This window comes from Meleagris gallopavo, chromosome 3, assembly GCF_905368555.1.
Source record: "Meleagris gallopavo chromosome 3, MGAL_WU_HG_1.1, whole genome shotgun sequence".
Lineage (NCBI taxonomy): Eukaryota > Metazoa > Chordata > Aves > Galliformes > Phasianidae > Meleagris > Meleagris gallopavo.
Window position 1 is genome coordinate 8,108,161 of NC_139406.1, and position 20,381 is coordinate 8,128,541.

Consider the following 20,381-nt stretch of genomic DNA (forward strand, 5'->3'; position numbering starts at 1 on the left):
GGCAGAATGCAACCATGTGCAGCACTGTCTGCATTTCCTCACTAATGCAGTCATACTGTCTGTTGATGAGACAGGAAGACTCGGAGCCCCCTGAGCCAACATCTGCCAGAACCAGCATGGGGAACAGCCCTGGCTTCTGGAATTAGCACACACTCAAACAGTGATTAACTCAACCAATGTATGAACTGGATGTCTATCAAAAATCAGCCATCCGAATGCAGTTTTTGCAATAAAATATAAAAACCTTCAGTAGTCACATTCATTATAGCATCCCCTATCAACTTTTTATCAGTAAAAATGCAGCAGGAAGCTCTATGCAGCACATCCCCTGTCCGTATCTTAAGAGATAAGACATTAAGCTGCAGTAAGGAGGCAATAAGAGCAACAGGCCAGAAACACCACACAGGTCTGCAGCAAGCTCTCCTGTGTTGCAACTCAATACAAACATCCCGAAAAACACCAGTGAAAAAACATTCAATCTATGGTTTATGAGATAACATCATCCATTACAAACGAGAGCAATTCTTGTGATTAATTGCTTTGGCAGTACTAGAAGCATACCCAGCATGGGAGAAAGCATATTATTGTCCTCGCCTCCTGAGTTTAAAAAGACATCGAGTGCTTCTTGGTCAGACATGTCCATTAGGTCCATCTGTTCCAGCATGTCCACATTCACTTCCATGGAAGACATACTGCCAATTGGTTCTGTAGTAAAAATAGCGCAGTGAGCAAACTGACCGTCAGTGACATGATGTTATTACCTATAAGGCTTTAATTGTTGCTATAATTGTACACATCAGGAATAATTAAACCAGATACGGAAGGAGCGCACGCATCAGATAAGTGCTGGGCAGCAATCTCAGCCCGAATCCAAGAACTCTGTGCAACCTTTGTTGTGAAACTAAAAATCCATTACAGCTTTTGCAAAACAAAACATTTATAGCAACAGTGCTTGCAGCAATAGCTTCACTCCCAGGTGAGGCTCAGGGACAAACACTGGAAGTTTCCATTTTGCAGCACTCCTTCTCGCTTCCCTCAGCCAAGTCTTTTTAGATTAAAACCCAAGTTTGAGCAGACAATCTCTAGGCACCAATGGATGGGGACATGGAAACTAGAAATGAGGATTAATGTTAATGGAGCAGCCATTCTTCCTCATTCTATCAATTCAGTCTAATAAGTGGCAGCAGTATGCACAACATCTGATGCCCAGTATCTCTTCAGGCATGGGAATTTCACAGCATTAACACCTCAAGAAAACTACTTCTTACTGTCAGTACAAAACTGACTATTCACAGGGAAATTAAATGCCTGGATTAATTAATTAATTAATTAATTATTTTTATTTTAATTAATTTAATTAAATTAAATAGCTTTATTTTAATTAATTAAATACCTTATCTTCTTCCTTGAATAACAGAGCATACAAACACAGAATAAGAGTTTTCAGGGGTACTTAAGTCTTTTGGCTGCAGATATATTCACAAATATAATTAAGACTTTAAAGGCTTATCTAAGTGGAACAATTACACTAGTAAAGCCTTCATACATGAAATGAAATAAAATTGTGTATCATAGTGTTCTTCCATACATACTGCACTTTTGTAGTTTTACATGTACTGCCCAGATCCAATTATTCATAGAAAATTCCTTTGATACACACAGGTTCTGCATGATGCTGAAAATACAAAGTTCAGAAAGGCACATACCCAGCTCTCTCAAACAGAGCAACACAGCCACCACTAGCAGCAGTGACCGTTGACTTTTAGCATAAATGGATTATATATATACACACATATACGCATACATAAATCACACAAAACCTAGGAGATACAATCTCAATTTTTTCCCAGACAATCTAGAGCATGTTGCAGGTTAGCATTTATAGCACTTGTGCAGAGAAACTGAAATCCTGGACTGTGTTCCCTGATCCAGCATTACAAATGACAGCAGATCTGCTCCTAAAGAATGGACAGAGCTTCCACGTTTTTCCTGCTACATGAATGATGTTATCTCCTGCTTTCTTTCCTGTCCTACAAACATTTTGGCCCAACAGATGGATGCTTCCCACACAGAACTGTCTGTAGTCGACGGCATTCTTGTCCTTTAACTAGTTGGGAGATGCCAGACCTGAGTCATCTACAACAAGGAGAAACATTTCCCATATCCTGATCACATACTCTGGAGATTTCATAGGCAACGTAAGAAGCTGCAATCTGGGAACTGTTTTTGAAAGACAACACTGAGCTTTGCCTGCACCTTTGGAAACATTCTGAGGCCTTTTCTACCAGGTAATGATGCCAGATTTCAGCATCGTGACACAGGTGCCCACCTCCACCCATACTTTCAGAGATACGGGTGCACTCATGAGCTGTAAGGAAGAGCACCATTCCAGAAGTGCCTCAGCACCTTGCATTATCTCAAATAAGCAGAGATCTGATTGACTTTATCAAGCATCTAGTTCCTCTGGGACCCAAAGGTTGTTTCAAAAGCTTATCTAAATTTTTAGCTCCCCCAAGGAAGAATTTAGGCATTGCACTGCTTCAGCTGTAAGTGCCCATTGCTGGCTGTGACCCTTTATCAACATTCTCTAAGTTGCGAGTTTGTGGATCACACCTGAAATATTTCAAAACTTGCCTCGTCTCTCTGCTATCTGCAAGTATCCTGTAGAAAGGTATTGCTCCATGTCCTGCTGGAAGGCTTCTTCAAAGAATTTCTGACGTTCCTTCAGCTTCATCTGCTGGGTGTGCTCCATATCCAGAACCTTCTGTGCATGTTCAGCATCCAGCTCAGCTGAGCATAAAGCAAAGAAAACAAACAAGTCAGTCATGTGCATGTCCCCCAGCCTCCTGGGATTTCAAAGCCAAGATTAAGTTCAATAGTGACAGACTGTTACTACAGACTGTTAACAGAGGCTGTCATAAAAGGAGAGTTCTGTGCTTTGCAGCTATACTTTGAAATTGATAATAAGAATACTATATCATGCAGCGTGATCTTAACATTAAAGTGATATCAGAACTACATTGAGGCAACATGCAGATTTCTTGAACCGTGTGAACCTGAAAACACCATCTACCAATACTCAGGATTTCAGAACTGGTTAATGCCGATTTTCTGCTATTGTATACACGTTATACACACACAAGAAAAAATAATCTAATTGGGATGTTTCAGCACATCTCTGAACACAGAAATACACATACGCAGGTGTGTGCATATCTGCGTGAGATGTTCTAGTTCTGTCAGCCCCCAGACAGACTGAGAAGAGAAGCTGAAATGTATCCTAGGTGCAGTGTAGAGGAGCTGCTTGGGCTTACACGACGTACAGAATTAGTACTGTTTTCAATGCCAGCGTCGCACAGTCATTAACATCAATACACAGAGTCTTCTCCGTATACAGCAGCAATGACGGTGCCAGAGGATGATGACACTGACACCAAAGAAGCAGAGCCAATTGCCATGAGTTCCTAACACAACAGCAAAGAGAAAGGGGCAGCTTGTGTACATACACACAGTGACAGCCAGATTTGCTTACACATATCTAATGCTGGCCTCTAGCAGCTCCATCCTTCTGTGAAGAAACCAATACTAGCCTGAATATCAGTGGAAGATCTCCTTCCTTCTGTTTTGCCCTCCAGGAGTCACTGAAGGGCCAGAGGACATACGAAGAAACAAATTGTTATGTTTGGTGAAGAGTAACATTTTCCAGAATAAGATCTTAGCTACTGAAGTACAAACTCCAGCCTATCAAAACATGCTTTAGCAGATCTGCCCTTGGGGAGAAATACAAAAACTGAAAATGTTCCTCTCAGAGCTCTCTCTCTGTGTTTCCAATGTGCTCTCACAAACTCTCCGCTCACAGGAAGGAGCAGAATTCGCCTGTGGAGTGGCTGATGGAAAGGGCAGGAGTGGCACAGAGCTGCTCTGCCCACCAGGGAGAGCTCCATAAACAGCCAGGTACAAATCCAGACTTCCATGCATCCCACAGATGCAGTCGGAACGTGGCATCCATACAGGCAAACTCTGAAAGGGCGTAAGGTTGACCAGGGTGAGCATTGCATCAGTGCTCCAGGGAAAATACGATATTAAGGATATTTCAGAACGTGGAATTCATTAGGAGCATTCACCATTATGGAGATTACTATCACAATGCAAAAGGTGTTTGTTTCACTGCACTGGGCAAAAAAACATCAGAGCGCAGTAACCTCTGCTGCTGCATCACGGTCACAGTTCACGCACAGAAACTCCAATAGTTGCCAAAAGGAGCTATAAAACCAGACCGACAAACCAAACAGCCATTAAACCATCAGCTGAAATCTTTTTGTTAACGGGAATTTTGGTAGTAAAACATCAGTATATTACAAGGAAAGCATTTCCCTTTAAGTCAACCCATCTTTATTATCAATTACGCAGTTGTGTACAACAACTCTACATTCCCCGGAGCAATCTGGGGATACATTCCTCCTCTACTGCAACCCTGCATGATAAGCAATTATTAATAACCCTGCGGATGATGCAGAAATGTTATTCAATTGTAATAATAAAAGCCAGCGGCTCCCATCGACAGCAGAAACGTCCTGTCTGTCTCGTAATATAATCTGACAGTTTTGCACACTATATGGGTACATCAGGGTATTTTTAACCCCAGAAGAGAGGCAGTATCCAAGCAACACATGAGAATGGTACAACTTCCCTAGCACCACGCTCTCAGCTTTTCCCTTCTCCCTAAGATGTACTGCGTACTCCCACCGTTGTCCTGGCCAAAGCTAAAGGCTAAGGGCTGCCTACATGCTGACAATGTGATAAATGGTAAGAAGTGCTGCCACTGGGCTAAGCAAAAGCAAACAGTCACACCTGAACAACAGAAAACATGCGGGGGGATCTTTTGTTAGTGGTGGGTTTTCTGTTTTTTTTTTTTTTTTTTCCCCACAAAGCTATTCAGAATTACATTTCCCATTATCCAAGAGCATGCTTTTATAATACACCCAATAGACTCAGCACCAAAAGAGAAGACACAAGCGCCATCCATACACACTCATACGCTGTACGTGGCCACGTATGAACTCTTACAGACATCGCTGGGGCTTGACACACATAAAATACTATCTCATTTTTTCTTTCTCTGTGTGATTGTACCTTGGAAACCAGCAACCGCTCCACCGCTGAGCACCAGAGAAGAAAGGCAGAGTACAGAGAAAACACCAGCTTGCAGACAGCTAAAGATTTGTGGGACTCATCACTATGACCCACACAGAGGCCAGTCGCAGCTCCGAGCCACCTATGGCTTTTTGTGAGAGCGCAACTATGCAGAAGCAAAATATTTCTTAAGAACTGGAAGCTCGTGGAGTCCGCCCCATCCCCAGGAACAGACCTCAGATCTTTGATGAGATTTGAATAGATTTGAATATAACAATTCTAAATAACTTCATAAAATATTTTTATTTAAAAACGGACTCTTATTCTGAAGGAAAAAAAAGCCATATCTTAAGTTGGAGTACTAAGGCCTAAACAGTAGGCCTCGAACCAAAGTTGACCTGTAGATGAATCTCACAACGCAGCATTATTTATATCATCAATATCCAATCATTAGTGAAATGCGTATCTTGGACAAAGGATGTAGCTTAGACAAAGCATTATGAGAACATATCAACCTTTCTTTGTTTAGAAGCAAGGTCTACTAGTACACAAACTTCCTTGGTTCCTCCTTGAGCCCTGGCCAGGCTTGAGGTGGAATTCAAAAGGAAGAACTAAATCAGATGGTTCCACCTAACTGCCACATAAACTTGTTTATTCAACAATATATAAGCTGGACCCACTTGTAGTGAAGTTGGAAACCTCGTCTATGAGTGGACACACTGCATAGGACCTTCCAGTCGCTGGGAAAGGCTCTCCAAATACTCACTGCAACCTGAGCTCCCCAGGGACTGTGGATCTGGATGATGGTAAAGTATTTGGGCAGCTGGTGATGCATCTTTTGTAATCACTGTCCTCATGTAGTAATGGTTAGGTGCACTGCCTTGCTCTGTCTTATTCTTGCTGTATCATTTCATTTATTATCTCATTGCTTTAAACTTAACTAAAGATAAATGCATTTTTTAACTTGGTGTCTGTGACCTTTGTGCTGACCTTGTCTGCTGGCAAAACATAAGTGCTTAAAGCAAAGCCTAGGAGGTGCAGACTTGAAAGGAACAAATTACAATAGCTTACAACCACATAGCTCAAGTGTAAAGGGAACTGTCTTCTGACAGCATTCGCATGACTGACTGACCTGCTACAAATTAGAATTCCTGCTGCTGTAGCTAAGGGTTTATCCAACCACCAGCTAAGGACTCTTTTTTACTTTAATGTAAGACATTTCCCTGTTACACACAACAGATATCCTGAATAAATATGTCCACAAAGAAAGCAAACTGGGAGAACAACTACAAAAAAGCAGCAATTTAAAAGTTTTTGTAGATTGCCAATATATCCCTTAGACCTCAGATGAAAATCAAAGATGTCAAGCTGTCCAAATACGAGGGCTGCTCTGGAAGTAATGTCCCCTATGTTACTATGTTGGCCAACAACATCAGAGGTGGATGTTGGTGGTGTGGCAGTAGGGGTTGAACCTTCCCAGCAACATTCCATTGCAGTTCATTGTTGCCACATGCCAGACAGCAGCAGAAGGGCTATCTGAAAAACTGACATGGAAGTCTAACATGTAAGTGTAGATAAAGCAAAGGTGTGTCACTGAATTCCTCCACTAGGAAAACACTGCATCCTTGGACACTCATTGATGCTTGTTGAACTTTCATGGAGATCCAGAAGTGGACGTGAGCACAGTGAAACAGTGAATGGTGCATTTCAGCAGTGGCAACAGTAACATGAAAGACAAGCCACATTCCAGATAGCTATGCTGTCACACCACAAGATGAAGAACATCTTGATCGCTCATCTGTGTGAATCAGGATTATGATCAGGGAACCATGTAGGGAGCTGAATATTGGCTTCAGTGCAGTGGAAACAATGGTGGCAAAGTCTGTATGGGGGGTCCCATGAACACTCACACAAGAAAAGAAAGAAAACAGTATGCAAGTTTGTCAGGACCTATTGAATCAATACAAGACTGAAAGTAAGAGTTTCCTGGATTGCATCATTACTGGTGACTAACTGGAGTCAAAACAGCAGTCCATGAAGTGGCAACCTGAATTTCCTGTCGAAGTAAAAGTTCAAGACACAGCCCTCAGTGAGTGAAATGATGAACAGTCTTTTTCTTTTGGGATAAGAAAGGAGTGATCCTTCTGGATTTCCTGGAACCCTGACAAATTATCAACTCTGACTGCTACATCATTATTCTCTGGGAGAAAAAGAGAATCTACCTTCTGTGGAAGAAGCGATGGGCAACTCAGAAAGAGTCCAAAGAAGTTGTTAAGATGTGCAGAAAGAAAATCAGAAAGGCAAAATCCCAGCTTGAACTCAACCGGGTCACTGGGGTAAAAGGGAACAAGAAACTCTTTTAGAAATATACCAACAGTAAGAGGAGGACCAAGGAGAAGCTCCCTTCTTTATTGGACGAGGCTGGGAATGTGACCACTGAGGATAAGGAAAAGGCAGATGTTCTGAATGCCTTTTTTACATCTGTCTTTAAAAGTCGGACCAGTTATCCTCAGCGTACTCCACTCTCTGACCTGGTAGTCTTGGCTAGGGAGCAGGCAAAACCCTCCACAATTCAGGAGGACACAGTCAGAGAGACCTACGACTCCAACTGACTGCCACAAGTCTATGGAGCCGGATGAGATTCACCCGAGTGTGCTGAGGGAACTGACAGAGGTGATAGCTGAGCCGCTTTCCATCATCTATCAGCGCCTCTTGTTGACTGGTGAGGTCCCAGAAGACCGGAGGCTTGCCAGCGTGACTCCCATTTACAAGAAGGGTTGTAAGGAGGACCCGGGGAACTACAGGCCTGTTAACCTGACCTTAGTGCCAGGGAAAGTTATGGAGCAGATTGTCTTAAGGGAGTTCAGGAGGCATGTGCGGGACAACTGGGGGATCAGGCCTAGCCAGCACGGGTTCATGAAGGGCAGGTCCTGCTTGACCAACCTGATCTCCTTCTATGATGTAGTGACCCATCTGGTGGACAAAGGAAAGGCTGTTGATGTAGTCTACCTAGACTTCAGCAAAGCCTTTAACACTATCTTCCACAGTATTCTCCTGCAGAAGCTGGCAGCTCATGACTTGGACAGGTATATTCTTGGCTGGGTAAGGAACTGGCTGAAGGGCCAGGCCCAGAGAGTGGTGGTGAATGGAGTTAAATCCAGCTGACGACCCCCCAGGAGTTGGTGCTGGAGCCTGTCCTCTTCAATATCTTTATTGATGACCTGGATGAGGGCATTGAATGCACCCTCAGTAAGTTTGCAGATGACACCAAATTGGCTGGAAGTGTCGATCTGTCTGGGGGAAACGAGGCCCTACAGAGGGATCTAGACAGGCTGGATAGTTGGGCTGAAGCCAACGGGATAAGGTTCAACAAGACCAAATGCTGGGTCCTGAACTTTGGCCACAACAACCCCAGGCAACGCTACAGGCTTGGGGCAGAGTGGCTGGAAGATTGTGTGGAGGAAATGGGCCTGGGGGTATTGATCTATGCTCAGCTGAACATGAGCCAGCAGTGTGCCCAGGTGGCCAAGAAGGTCAATGGCATCCTGGCTTGTATCAGAAACAGTGTTGTCAGCAGGAACAGGGATATGATTGTCCCCCTCAGCTCTTGTACTCAGCTCTGGTGAGGCTGCACGCCGAGCACTGTGTTCAGTTTTAGGGCCCTCACTGCAAGAAAGGCATTGAGGCCCTGAAGTGTGTTCAAAGAAGGGCAACAAAGCCAGTGAGGGGTCTGGAGCATGTGTCTTATGAAGAGCAGCTGAAGGAGCTGGGATTGTTCAGTCTGGAGAAGAGGAGGCTCAGGGGAGACCTTATTGCTCTCTACAACTACCTGAAGGGAGGTTGGCCTCTTCTCTCATGTAACTAGTGACAGGACTAGAGGGAATGGCTTCAAGCTGTGCCAGGGGAGATTCAGGTTGGACGTTAGAAACTACTACTTCTCTGAAAGAGCAGTCAGGCACTGGAATGGGCTGCCCAGGGAGGTGGTGGAGTCACTGATCTTGGAGGTTGTTCAAGGAACATTTGGACATTGTGTTAAGGGACATGATTTAGTGAGAACTATTCGTGATTTGTGGATGGTTGGACTGGGTGATCCTGTGGGTCTTTTCCAACCTTGGTGATTCTATGATACTAGATAAGCTAAAGGCTCTAACTGCCAGAGTCAGGCCAGAAAAGACAACCTTTCTCTTGCAACACAATAACACCCAGACCCATCCGAAGACCAGGGAGCACATAGCCTTGGCAAGACTGTTCTACCATAATCACCATATAGCCCAGATTCGGTACCTTCTGTCTTCTATCTGTTCAGGCCAATGAAAGATGGACTATGTGGGCAACATTTTCCCAGCAATGATGTTGTCATAGCAGCTGTGTAACAATGGGCCACCTCCATTGTTGCAGATTTTTATGAGTATGGCATGCAAGCTCTTGTTCATTGCTGGCTAAAACGCACAGCTAATGATGTGACCATATTGAAAAGTAAGTGTTTTGTAGCTGAGAATTTGTTCTATAAAATGTTATTGCACTTTTTGTAGATGTCAGAGTTTCCATGGAAATAAATAGGAGGCATTACTTTCAGAGTAACCTACAAAGATGGGTTTTGGTGCTTTTATACTGTTACCCAACCAGTTTACTTTTCTTCAATTAACGTATGACTTTATAGTCCCCCTGGGAACTAGAATCAATAAGTGCATCTGCCATGAAGAGGGAAAGATAGAGAACAAAACAAAAACTGGAGCTTAGTCTAAGTGCTTTCCCTCCCTGCAGTTCATGTTTTTTGTAGACTCTTTCAACCAGACTACAAAATGTATGCAAGCATTCTTGCTGTCAGTAACCGCATTAAGGTTTCAAGTAGCTCTTCACTGAATACACCCCAGGTTTCTGATGTTTCTCCAGCACTGGGTGGTGGATGTATGGGCAGAACTGAACTTGACAGCTTATGAGGCCTAATAAGCACCCAGCAGGGCAGAAAAATCCCTTCCCTGATCTCCTGGCTGTGCTCCTGCTCCTACAGCCCAGAATGCTGTGGCCTCTCTTGCTGCCTTGTTTGCTGCTGACTGACACCCAGCTTGATGCCTTCTGCATCCCCCCAGGGCCTTTCTGCAGATGCAGAGCTGCTCCTCTTGCCCAGGAGCACAGCACTGCACTTGAACATGCTGAGCCTCTCAGTCCTTCAATCCTACTATTGCTGTTCTGAGTCATTCCCCAGTTTGGTAACTTATGCTTACAGCTGTCTCATTATTTACCCTTTAAGTGCAAGAGAAAAACAAGAGAAAATGCTGGAGTGTCTCAAAGAACACAGATTTTCTCAAAAATGTTTCCAAAATCTATCACGAACAATTTAAACATTTTGACAACATGAGAGAGGAAGCTCACCAGATCACTCTTGCTCTGTACTTTGCTAAAAAGTGGTGGGAAAAGCACTGGCAAAATTTGGAAAATGAGATACAGGCACAAAAATCTCTGATCTATGTAGGAATGAAACTAAAGTAAATGAAAATGACAAGATATAATTCTTTTAAAACTCAGATTCAACAACTTGCTTGCAAAGTAAAGACTTTGTATTTCAAGTGAATATTCAAATGACTACAAAGCAAAAACTAAGCTCCGGCTCACTTGACAGTGAAGTCAGGTTTTCACTAGAACTCAGTGACATTACATGTTGATGCAGTCAGCAAAATTGTAGAAAACCATCTCTGCTGGAAAAAACACTCACAGCTCTGAATGAGATTTATTCTCTTGATATCCTGCATTTTCATCAAGAAAGATTTTACTAAAATCAAGGTTAATAAAATTAACGTTATTAAAATATCAGTCAATAAAATCAATTGCATTCTTTGAGAATATTTAATTAACTTTTTTTTTTTTTTTACAGATTGCATCTGAAAGCAAAACTACTAATTAGCCCAGAAATAATCCAGCCAAGAAGGAAAGCAGAGGTATGTTTCCCGATGAGCAGTTTCAGTAAGTTGTCTTACCTCGAAAACTCCTGAACAAACAAATGGCCTACTTGAGAACCTTCAAAAATACTGAATCAGCCTAAATAAATACCAGAACAAACTACTGAAAGCAACTGCCCACATATGTCAGGATTCCAGGTATTGAAACAGCACCTGGAGGAAAGAGCAGCTTCCGAACAATATGACAGGAAACTATTTGGGAGAAGGTTTCCACATAACTCCAAACCTTATTTGGCTGCGAGTGATCATTATAATTAAGACGGCCTAAAAATACACTCTACCTAACAGCACGAACTGGGTTCTAAAAATGTACTTACATCTAGAACTAAAAAAATAATCACACTGTCTTTATAACCATATGCCTCACTCACATGGTGTGTGAGAAGAGTATTAAGAGTTTGACAGTATTAAGATCAGGTCAGCCAAGCAAAAAGTTATTGCATTTGCATTTATTTTACTTTCACAGTTTCTTAGCTCTCTCCTACGCTGCAAAGCCTTTTAAAGGTGGCCTTTCTGGGGGCAGAGCAGAGTTTGCTACTGTAGATGAGCACACACCTAGAGAGAATGCACCCATTAACAAAGGTTTGGGCTTGTTTTCATTTTTAAACAGCTAATACAACACACACAACTAATTTAGGGGCTCAATCAAGCATACAACAGGAAGTTAAAGATGGTTTCCTACATACGGAAGCATATATCTTACTTTGCCTAACCATACATTTGCAATAAAACAAGTAGAATATCCTACATCCAGTTGAGGACTCCTCTGTAAATTGTTCTCTAGCAGCACAAAGGACTGTATCGACTATATGCTCTCTATACGACTATATATGCTACTGTACTGTATACTATATGCTCTATATACAACTATACGCTCTCTAGTTCAGAAACAGCAAGAATCCTTTTGGCCAGTTTATTTCTCATAAAAACATTCTGAAACCCAAGTGTATTTGCCTGCTTCTCAATTTTTTTTTTCTTTTTAATAAAGAGCAGACAAGATTTCATGTTAGCAAATGTGGTAATCATCAATAATTTCAGAATTTTTAAAATTGGCTTTAACCACAGCCAAAATCATAATGGATATACTGTACTACAGCATACTGCTTTATTTATCTGCACTTGCTTCCAAACTTTTCTGCCTTCAGATTGTCCAAGTGCGCATCTCATGAAGGGTGGCAATGTTACAGCAAAAGCTTTAGGCAACAAATTTATCTCCTTCAGCCCACTTTTATCAGAGAATCATAGAATGTTTGGGTTGGAGGGGACCTTTAAAGATCATTTAGTTCCAACTCCTTACTATAGGCAGGGACACCTCCCTCTAGACCAGGTTGCTCAAAGCCCCATCCAGCCTGGCCTGGAATGCTTCCAGTGAGGGGGTATTCATTCACAACCTCACTGGGCAACCTGTTCACCACCCTCACAGTGAGTTCTTGACTTGCTTTGCATTAACAAATCTACAATCTAACATTTTTCAGTCTCCGGGTCCAATTTCACATAAGTGAAAGAAATGATAAACTGAACTAGTATGAAATTCCACAGTAAACAAATTGGCAAGCATCTGAGCTCATGTGCCTGTTTCCTGCCTCCCTATGAATCTACCATTTGCCATACTGTAAGAACAATAATTCTGTTAGTAAACTGCCAAGTATTTGTTTTCAATATGAATTACCCTGACATGTACCTTCACTGAGTATTGATTTATTTCTCAAGACAATCTGGCTTTAAAATCTTGCCACATGCTGCAGAAAAAATCCCACTGTTAACAAAAATTGTACTTGCAAACAGTTCAAATGACTCAGTGCTAGTCTACTGTCATGAGCACTGTTATTTATTCTATACAATCTCTAATTACTGTTTTTTTCTGTCTCCCTTCAAAATACTCATTTTCAAATGGAAAAACTAATCAATAGTAAATCTAAGCCCGAAGTACATAACACAGAAACCACAGCACCGCAATGTTATGTTCAAGCTTGTGAAAGTTCATGAAAACATCCCAACTGCAACTAACAGCAGCCCATTACCTGAGTACAAACTGTACTGAACAGGTTAATTGCTATTTTCCATTCCAAAAAAGTAGCCATCGTTGCTTTGGAACCAAAAGGTTTAAACTAAAGTAAATGGCTTCTGCTACTCCAACAGTAGTGTTAATCTCAACACTGGCACACCTCAGATATTTGCCTTTAGATCTAATTATATGCATGCACAGACATTATAAATAAAGTATGAGAGACTGTTTTGCTGTCACTACACATTGTGCACATGTCAAAATTGTGGGTTCCACAACATGGCAAATCAGTTGGCAAGTATTGGCTTTTGTTTGTCCCTAAGAACAACACCAAGCCTCGAACTCCTGTACTTGTGAAATTGTTTTTCAACCAATCTATAACCATAATCAGCTATACGGACTAGCACAGAAATACCAGTCAGTGCTTAACTAACTCCTGACTCCCAAAACTGAAGATGAGCAATTTTTTTTTGTTATCATTTTCTACTAAGAAAAAGAAAAATGAGAGTTTCATTCCACATTGCATTCTTAGAATAGCCAGTTTCCTGATCTCAATGTGAAGTTTACGTTTCCCTCTCCACTGAGAGCTGTAGAGCTCTCTGGATGAGTTTTACAAGCTTCAGGGCCAAAAGGAATGTGATGTGAGTTCACAGTCTCAATATGTTATATCACATTAAATAACATTATCTTATTTGTTCCCAGATGGAAACATCAAGAGAAAACACTGGATTATGCAATGTTTATGCAAAAATCAGAATTTGCTTTGTATTTTACCTATGCACAGAATAGGTCTGTTGAACTGATTGCTCTAAGAGACATCCCTCAGCATTAGCAGGTCCCTTGTTACAGTTCTCAGGACAAACCCTTCCATTCCACTCTGTGATAACTTCTGGGTAAGAAAAGAGATGCATCTGAGGAACCCTTAAGAGGTGGAAGCTTTATCACAGCAGCGTTTTAGAAAACAAATGGAGGCATTTCACTGAGGTTTAGTCTTGAAATCCAAATTTCAGTTTTCAATGGACACAGTCAGCAGTATTTTCATATAAGACTGGAAATGGAAAATCTTCCTTCTATTCATGAACATCACTGTAGACCACTCACTTCAGCAGATAGTTAAGCATTTCAGGCATGAAGAGGGTCAGTTTTTATTTTAAGGCACACTTCAGTACAAATCCTAGGTCAATGTAAGCAATAACTTAATCAGTAACAGAAAAAAAAATCCTACCTTTCACAAAAAAAAACCACAACCCTTTGAACAAGAATTTGTTTTTCCTCATCTCTTCCACACAATAGGGAATTTGGTATGTGTTATGTAAACAACATTTCATAACAGATCTATCTACAAATGTGCTTCAAGTAACATGAAATGTTTTTGTCCATCAGAACTGGGAATCATTCCCAATATTCAGACCTCTTTTATCTGGATCTATCACAGAACTGGAGATCCGAAAGCACAGAGCTATGAGACTTGCTGCACTCCCAGATATCAGCAGTGAATTTATGTCAGTGTCAGGGATGCAAGGGCCTGGCTCTAACATGTAAGTGGGGCTTCGTCTAAAGGCAAATGCACATCTACCTCTTTGGAGTAGGCTCAATCAATACAAGAGGACCAAATAGTAACTAAAAAAGAAACAAACAGAAAAAAGCTTCTGTTCTTCATTATTTGTTTCTATTTTAAGCTAAGCATAACCAGGGAAAAAACCTACAAATTAAACCTCAACTTTCAAGTTCTCAGGACTACAGGAATACCAATAAAATCACTCTTCGTCACACACAATGCCTGCTTAAGGTGTCAAACTTTCATATGTGGTAATATTTTTTTTTAAAGAACATTGAAAGCCAATGGTTATATCGATATATTTATCTTTCCTTGTTGACTTAGTATATTACCTTCTCTATTTCTGTCAAAGCAGCATTCAGTACAAGCAGGAAAACCGCCAGTCATTCACACTGCTACTGCTACTTCTCCTTCCTCATTCTTAGAGATGAACAAGAAGGAAGACCTCAGAACATCCTAACAGTTTCTAGGAAGTAACATGGAAGAGGGGGAACTTCCTGACACAGCTATTGGAGATGCTTTACTACTTGAGGAATTTCAGAATTCGCACTGTCCTGCATTCATTACCCATAGACCATCAGTTAGAACAGGGCAACTTATTTTGAAAAGCCTTATTTATTTTCAAATGCAAAACAAGGCAGCAATCATTCTTTTTTTAAAATTGAACATACAACAGTGCCATATGCTACAGGCAAGAGAAAATGTTGACAGGCAACCCCAAAATTGACTACATTTCAGTTCTTTAGAAATAATGAGGCTGAACATATACGGCAGTGTTTTAAGTATTTTACCACTATTGTCACAATTTTGAGATTAAGCTCAAGAGAAAAAACGGGCATCATACAGTAAGGTCAGAAATATCCACTGGTGTGCTTTTTTTCCACTGAAAATGTTTACTTTTAAAAAGCAAAAAAGCTTGAGTGAAAGAGAAAAGCAATTTAGTTAATGCTGAACCAGAATGGCTGTCAATTTTCTAAAGGTGATTTCCAGTATGCCTATTCTAAAGAAAGGATATTGAACTTCAAACTTTAATTAAACGTTTTAGACATTCCTCTCTGCTTCCAGTTTTCAGGTACTAGAAACCATCCCACTTGCTTTTGCATTTAATTTTGAACAAAATACTAACTGGTCCATATTTCAGAAATGAAAGATCTTAACAGAAAAAGAAACCCAGACAAAAATTCCAGCTGGCAAAATATTGGCTGGTTTTAAAGAGCTCCACTGCACGAATTCTTCTGATGAAATATATACACTTTTAAGACAGATATTTTTGGAGAAGAAAAAAAAAAGAAAAAAAGAGTGCTAAAAGATGATCTGCTCCCACTGGCTTGGCGACTTATTGTTTTAAGTTGTTCAACTTTTACTCTTAATTGAGGAATAAAGGCCTACGTTAAAGACTTGTATAATTTTGCAGCTAATTCAGAAAGGCTTCCACAACTTTGCCATGTCTATTTTTTAAAGACACTCAAGAATAAATATTAAAGAGCAACCCATGCAGGGAGGCATAAAACCAAAAACCTACTTTCCTTACAGTGTCTAAACTACGATGGAAATGTGTAGCAGGGTTTCTTTTTTTTGTCTCATGCTTTAAGTCTTCCAGTATCCTCTATGGCAGCCAATATTTGCTACTAACAGGAAGGGAAACTACATTTCATTAGTTATCAAGTTTTCAATCTGAATTCATTCAAATTTTTACCACATTTATTTTTTATAAAGCCAACCAGAATAAACTAGTGCATCAATGTTGGCAAAATCAAGGTAGGCCATCACTCCATGAAAAATAAACCTGATTTTACAGTACTATATCAAACTGGCACCACCGTACCCCAGACACATTTGTGCTTGGGTGCAAAAAATATCTTTTGTGGATCAAACAATTCTGACCTTCTGGTGGTTTTTGCTTTTTTGCTTTTAAAGATCAACAAGTCTCATGTGTCCTCCTGCAGATGGCATAAAACTGGCAGAAGGTGTAGAACCAATAGACATCACATTGGCACCTATAGCCACAACCACAATGGCAGCTGTGCTCACTTTCAGTGCACGACAAAACTCAGTCATTAATTTGTCAGCATCAGGCATGAAATTACAGTGTAATCTGAACCTGTGTTCATATCAGCTTATCTTGCAGTATCAGATAAATTGATTTCTAAAGTACGTCATTCAAATCAAACCGATGTAAGTAACTGCAACATTGATTTCCAAATATTGCATTAGGCTGGTTTAAAGATACTGTGCCAAACCTAACAGGTCTTCTCACGTACACAAGAGTTTAATAGCTTAAGATTAATGGATTAATTTATTAGGATGAAATAAAGCTAGGCAAGTTTTTCTTTGGCTAGCATAACCAAGCAACTAGGTCATCCGTATCCTCATAAAAAGAGCATAATTAACAGATAAGACCTTCTTGTTATTTAATGTTCATGTTTTACACCTGCTTCTTACGAAGAGAGGTAACCATCATCAAAGCAGTGTAAGCCTTACTAGGTCTATCAGTTGCTTAGCTCAGTATTCAAACACACACATAAGGAAACAAGAGACTTCAAGCAGTGAACTTGAGAGAGGCTGCAGCAGATGCCTGATGTTACTAATGCATCAGTGGAGCAGGAAACAAGAGAGAAAAAATACTGAAGGAAAGAAGATACAAAGGAAGAGAAACGAAGATGGAGCAGGGGAGGAGGGGATGGGCAGCTGACAACTCGGGTTGCTCATAAATAAAATATGACCCTTTATGCTGGATTTCTCCAGTCTGGTAGAGATTAAAAAAGTTGTGAGGAGAAAACCGGTCCTAACCAGGAGAAAGAGCCCCAGAATGCTTTGTTGTGTTAAAACCAAACACTAAGAACAAAATTCACCACAATAGAATTGGCTACTGCCAAAGAAATCTGCACAATTGAAGCGACTGAACCAGACAAAAACCCAAGGAGCTGCAGGAGCAATTAGAGATGAACACGAAAGCACACGCGGGGTGACCAGTAGCGACTAGAGTCTATGCCTATGGTAAAAAGGACCTGACAGATGACACCTAGGATACAGTATCTCATTCAGGCAAACAAAGGAAAGCCTCCTAAAGGATGTGCAGACATCAAAGTGACAGCGAGGAGTGAATAAAAGCAGAAATTCAGGAAGCTGATAAAAGCATTGACATGGGGAAAGGGAGAGGGAAGGGGGCTGCCTGAAGAGGGAAGTCAATGGAATCAGGGCCGTGAAATCTCAAAAATACACTTCCTGCAAAGTTGCTCCTTTCAACATGCACACCTATTTGAGATCTCACCCCTGCCTTCTCTTTTTCCAGCATACAGTGGCATGTAAGTCTTCAGCATCTTCTGACACATCTTGGGACAGCAAGTGCTTAACTGAGCCTGGGCTGTGATACAGCATGAAATGCAGAATTAATTTCCCTGACATCTCTATCAATTAACTTCTGCCATTGGTAGGCATTTCGAAAGCCTTCAAATAAAAATAGAGGATGTTTGATTCAATATCTTTTCCTTACCTTCTGAATAGGCATAAGTCATTATTAATTTCATTTTCAATTTTATTATTTACTGTATTTTTTATCAGTAGTGAGCCACGAGTACTCTAACCCTCACAAAATGCGGTTAAATTCTGAAAAAGTGAAGTTTCTTGACCATAATCCCATTTGTCTAACCAGCATCCCTCTGCACAAGGTGATCTGTGGCTTTTCTCAGTCCTGTAGCCATGAAAATCACATTCAATGCCTGTAAGATGTGTATGGCCACCTGTACCTGTAACAATTCAAAGAGATCCTGCAGAGCTGCAAAGCAATTCTGGGAAAGCAAACAGAAATGCTGATTTTTAAAACATTAAGATGGACCACACGTAGAGGTATACTGACCCCATTCTGTGGCCATTTTTTGCTATATCTTTGTATCTACGCTTACATAACATGCCTCTCAATTAAAAGCTGAATATCAACCAATTTTAAATGAAGATATTATTAGAGCACAGTATGGCCTTTATTAAATATGAATATTTGTTCACAACACCTTCAGCATGACAATGGGAAAACAATGCCTTCGGGCCACCATTACATCTGCCCTGTTTCCTTCCCTTTCTTCCTGTCATCACACATCTGCTTTGTGAGCCCCAACAGCATCTATAAGCAAAGAGATTTGTTCCATCCTTCCCAGAGCAACCAACAGGAATTGTATTTGATATAAACATCACTATTTTATTTCTGTGTTAAGAGTTAATGCTTTTCAACAGAGATCAAGGCAGAATACTTAAGTATTCAACAGACGATATCATATTTGATTACACTGGCTTCACACAGGGAAAATGTAGCTCATAGTCATAAAAGCCAAGGTTTATTTTCTAAATTGAAGATTAAATGTCATGGAAATGTGATACAAACCATATTATGGGATCTGAATGTTTGATGCTCAGACTTTGGGATGTTCTTTTAAAACACAAACAAGGCAGACAAGACGGGATAGTGAAGGACGGTTAAAAAAAACAAATCCATCACAATATTTTAACATAAAAATGATCTGATCTGTCCCAGGGCTTTGCTAACAATAGACCCTTTTGGACGTGGAGAACATCATGGCTACAAGGTTTTCCAAGAGAAACAAACCAAAGATAGCATCTGGTGCATGTACCACCCTCTGCATCAGCTCCTGAATATACTAGAAACCAGAAACAAGGGTTGAGTTGCAGCTCTGTGAACCAATCAGGAGATACTGTGAGGGCATTCTTCCTCTTTGATAGATGAATTTTCACTCCATAAAATGATAAACCAAGAAGGTATTCAGTCTGAAGCGTTGAACTTCAAACTATTGTGATTCTCCTACAAAGTATCAAATCTGTTCAGAACAGTGACAAGGCTAAGGAGAACTGAAATATGCATAAGGAATCAAAGTAACATCATCATTACCATTTCATGCTCTAAAAAACTTTAAATGTTTGGTAGAAAGCCTCATGTTTTGAAGCATGTTTTGAAACACGCTTGCTGATATTATTCCTTTTAAACTGTTTTTCATGCGATCTTTATTTATGTTATTAAGTAAGTTTCCTTGACAATATGTGTATTTATATACGCAGCAAATAGAGTATCAAACAGAGACTATTCCAATCAAACAAGGTGAAATTTTGACCCAGAAGGAAGAAAACACCAAGATTCAATAATACAGTCAAACCATATTTTCAAAATACGATTGGTAAATGTAGTGCATTACACAAGAAAACAAGTTCTTCCCAATCAACCACAAAAGGTTCACACATTCACAGATTTTCATCAGGCATTAAGTAGTTCTTTTTTTGCATTCAAAAACTTAAGCAGCAAAGCTCCCTGTAAAACACTAGTTTGTCTGTATGTCTTAGAACAAGGGACTTTTTATACCATTAATCTGTTTGAAATAAAATATATGTATATACTGTTTGTTTTGATTAATTACTTTTATCTTTTAATACACCTATATATGCCAAACCCCTAAGTCAGTTTTAACAAAGACAAACGTTTAAGTGCATGCTTAAGTACAAATGCACTGTATTTAATGTATTACAAATGAATTCACATGTGAATACCATAAATATTAAAAGACCAGAATGAATGACATTTTGTTACAGAAGTCTGCAAGGTAGCAGTTTCCACTTGCTCTTTAAATAGGTCAGAAATGATACACTTGCATACTGTTATTATAATCCATTTTAAAAGTGAAAACTGTAATCATATCAGCAGCTATTATAGCCTGACATCCTGCTTTTT

At 40.3% G+C, this 20,381-nt stretch overlaps 1 protein-coding gene across 2 annotated transcripts in view; it reads right to left on the bottom strand.

Moving 5' to 3' along the window:
• Positions 1-20,381, bottom strand: part of DTNBP1 (dystrobrevin binding protein 1) — a 68,413-nt gene that overhangs the window by 2,746 nt on the left and 45,286 nt on the right. For both annotated transcript variants that reach the window (XM_085220155.1, XM_085220154.1), the window contains 2 exons: positions 2,635-2,790; positions 562-705 (listed from right to left, as the gene is read on the bottom strand). In XM_085220155.1, coding sequence (XP_085076281.1) covers positions 562-705; positions 2,635-2,790 — 300 coding nt within the window. The remainder of the gene's footprint in view (positions 1-561; positions 706-2,634; positions 2,791-20,381) is intronic.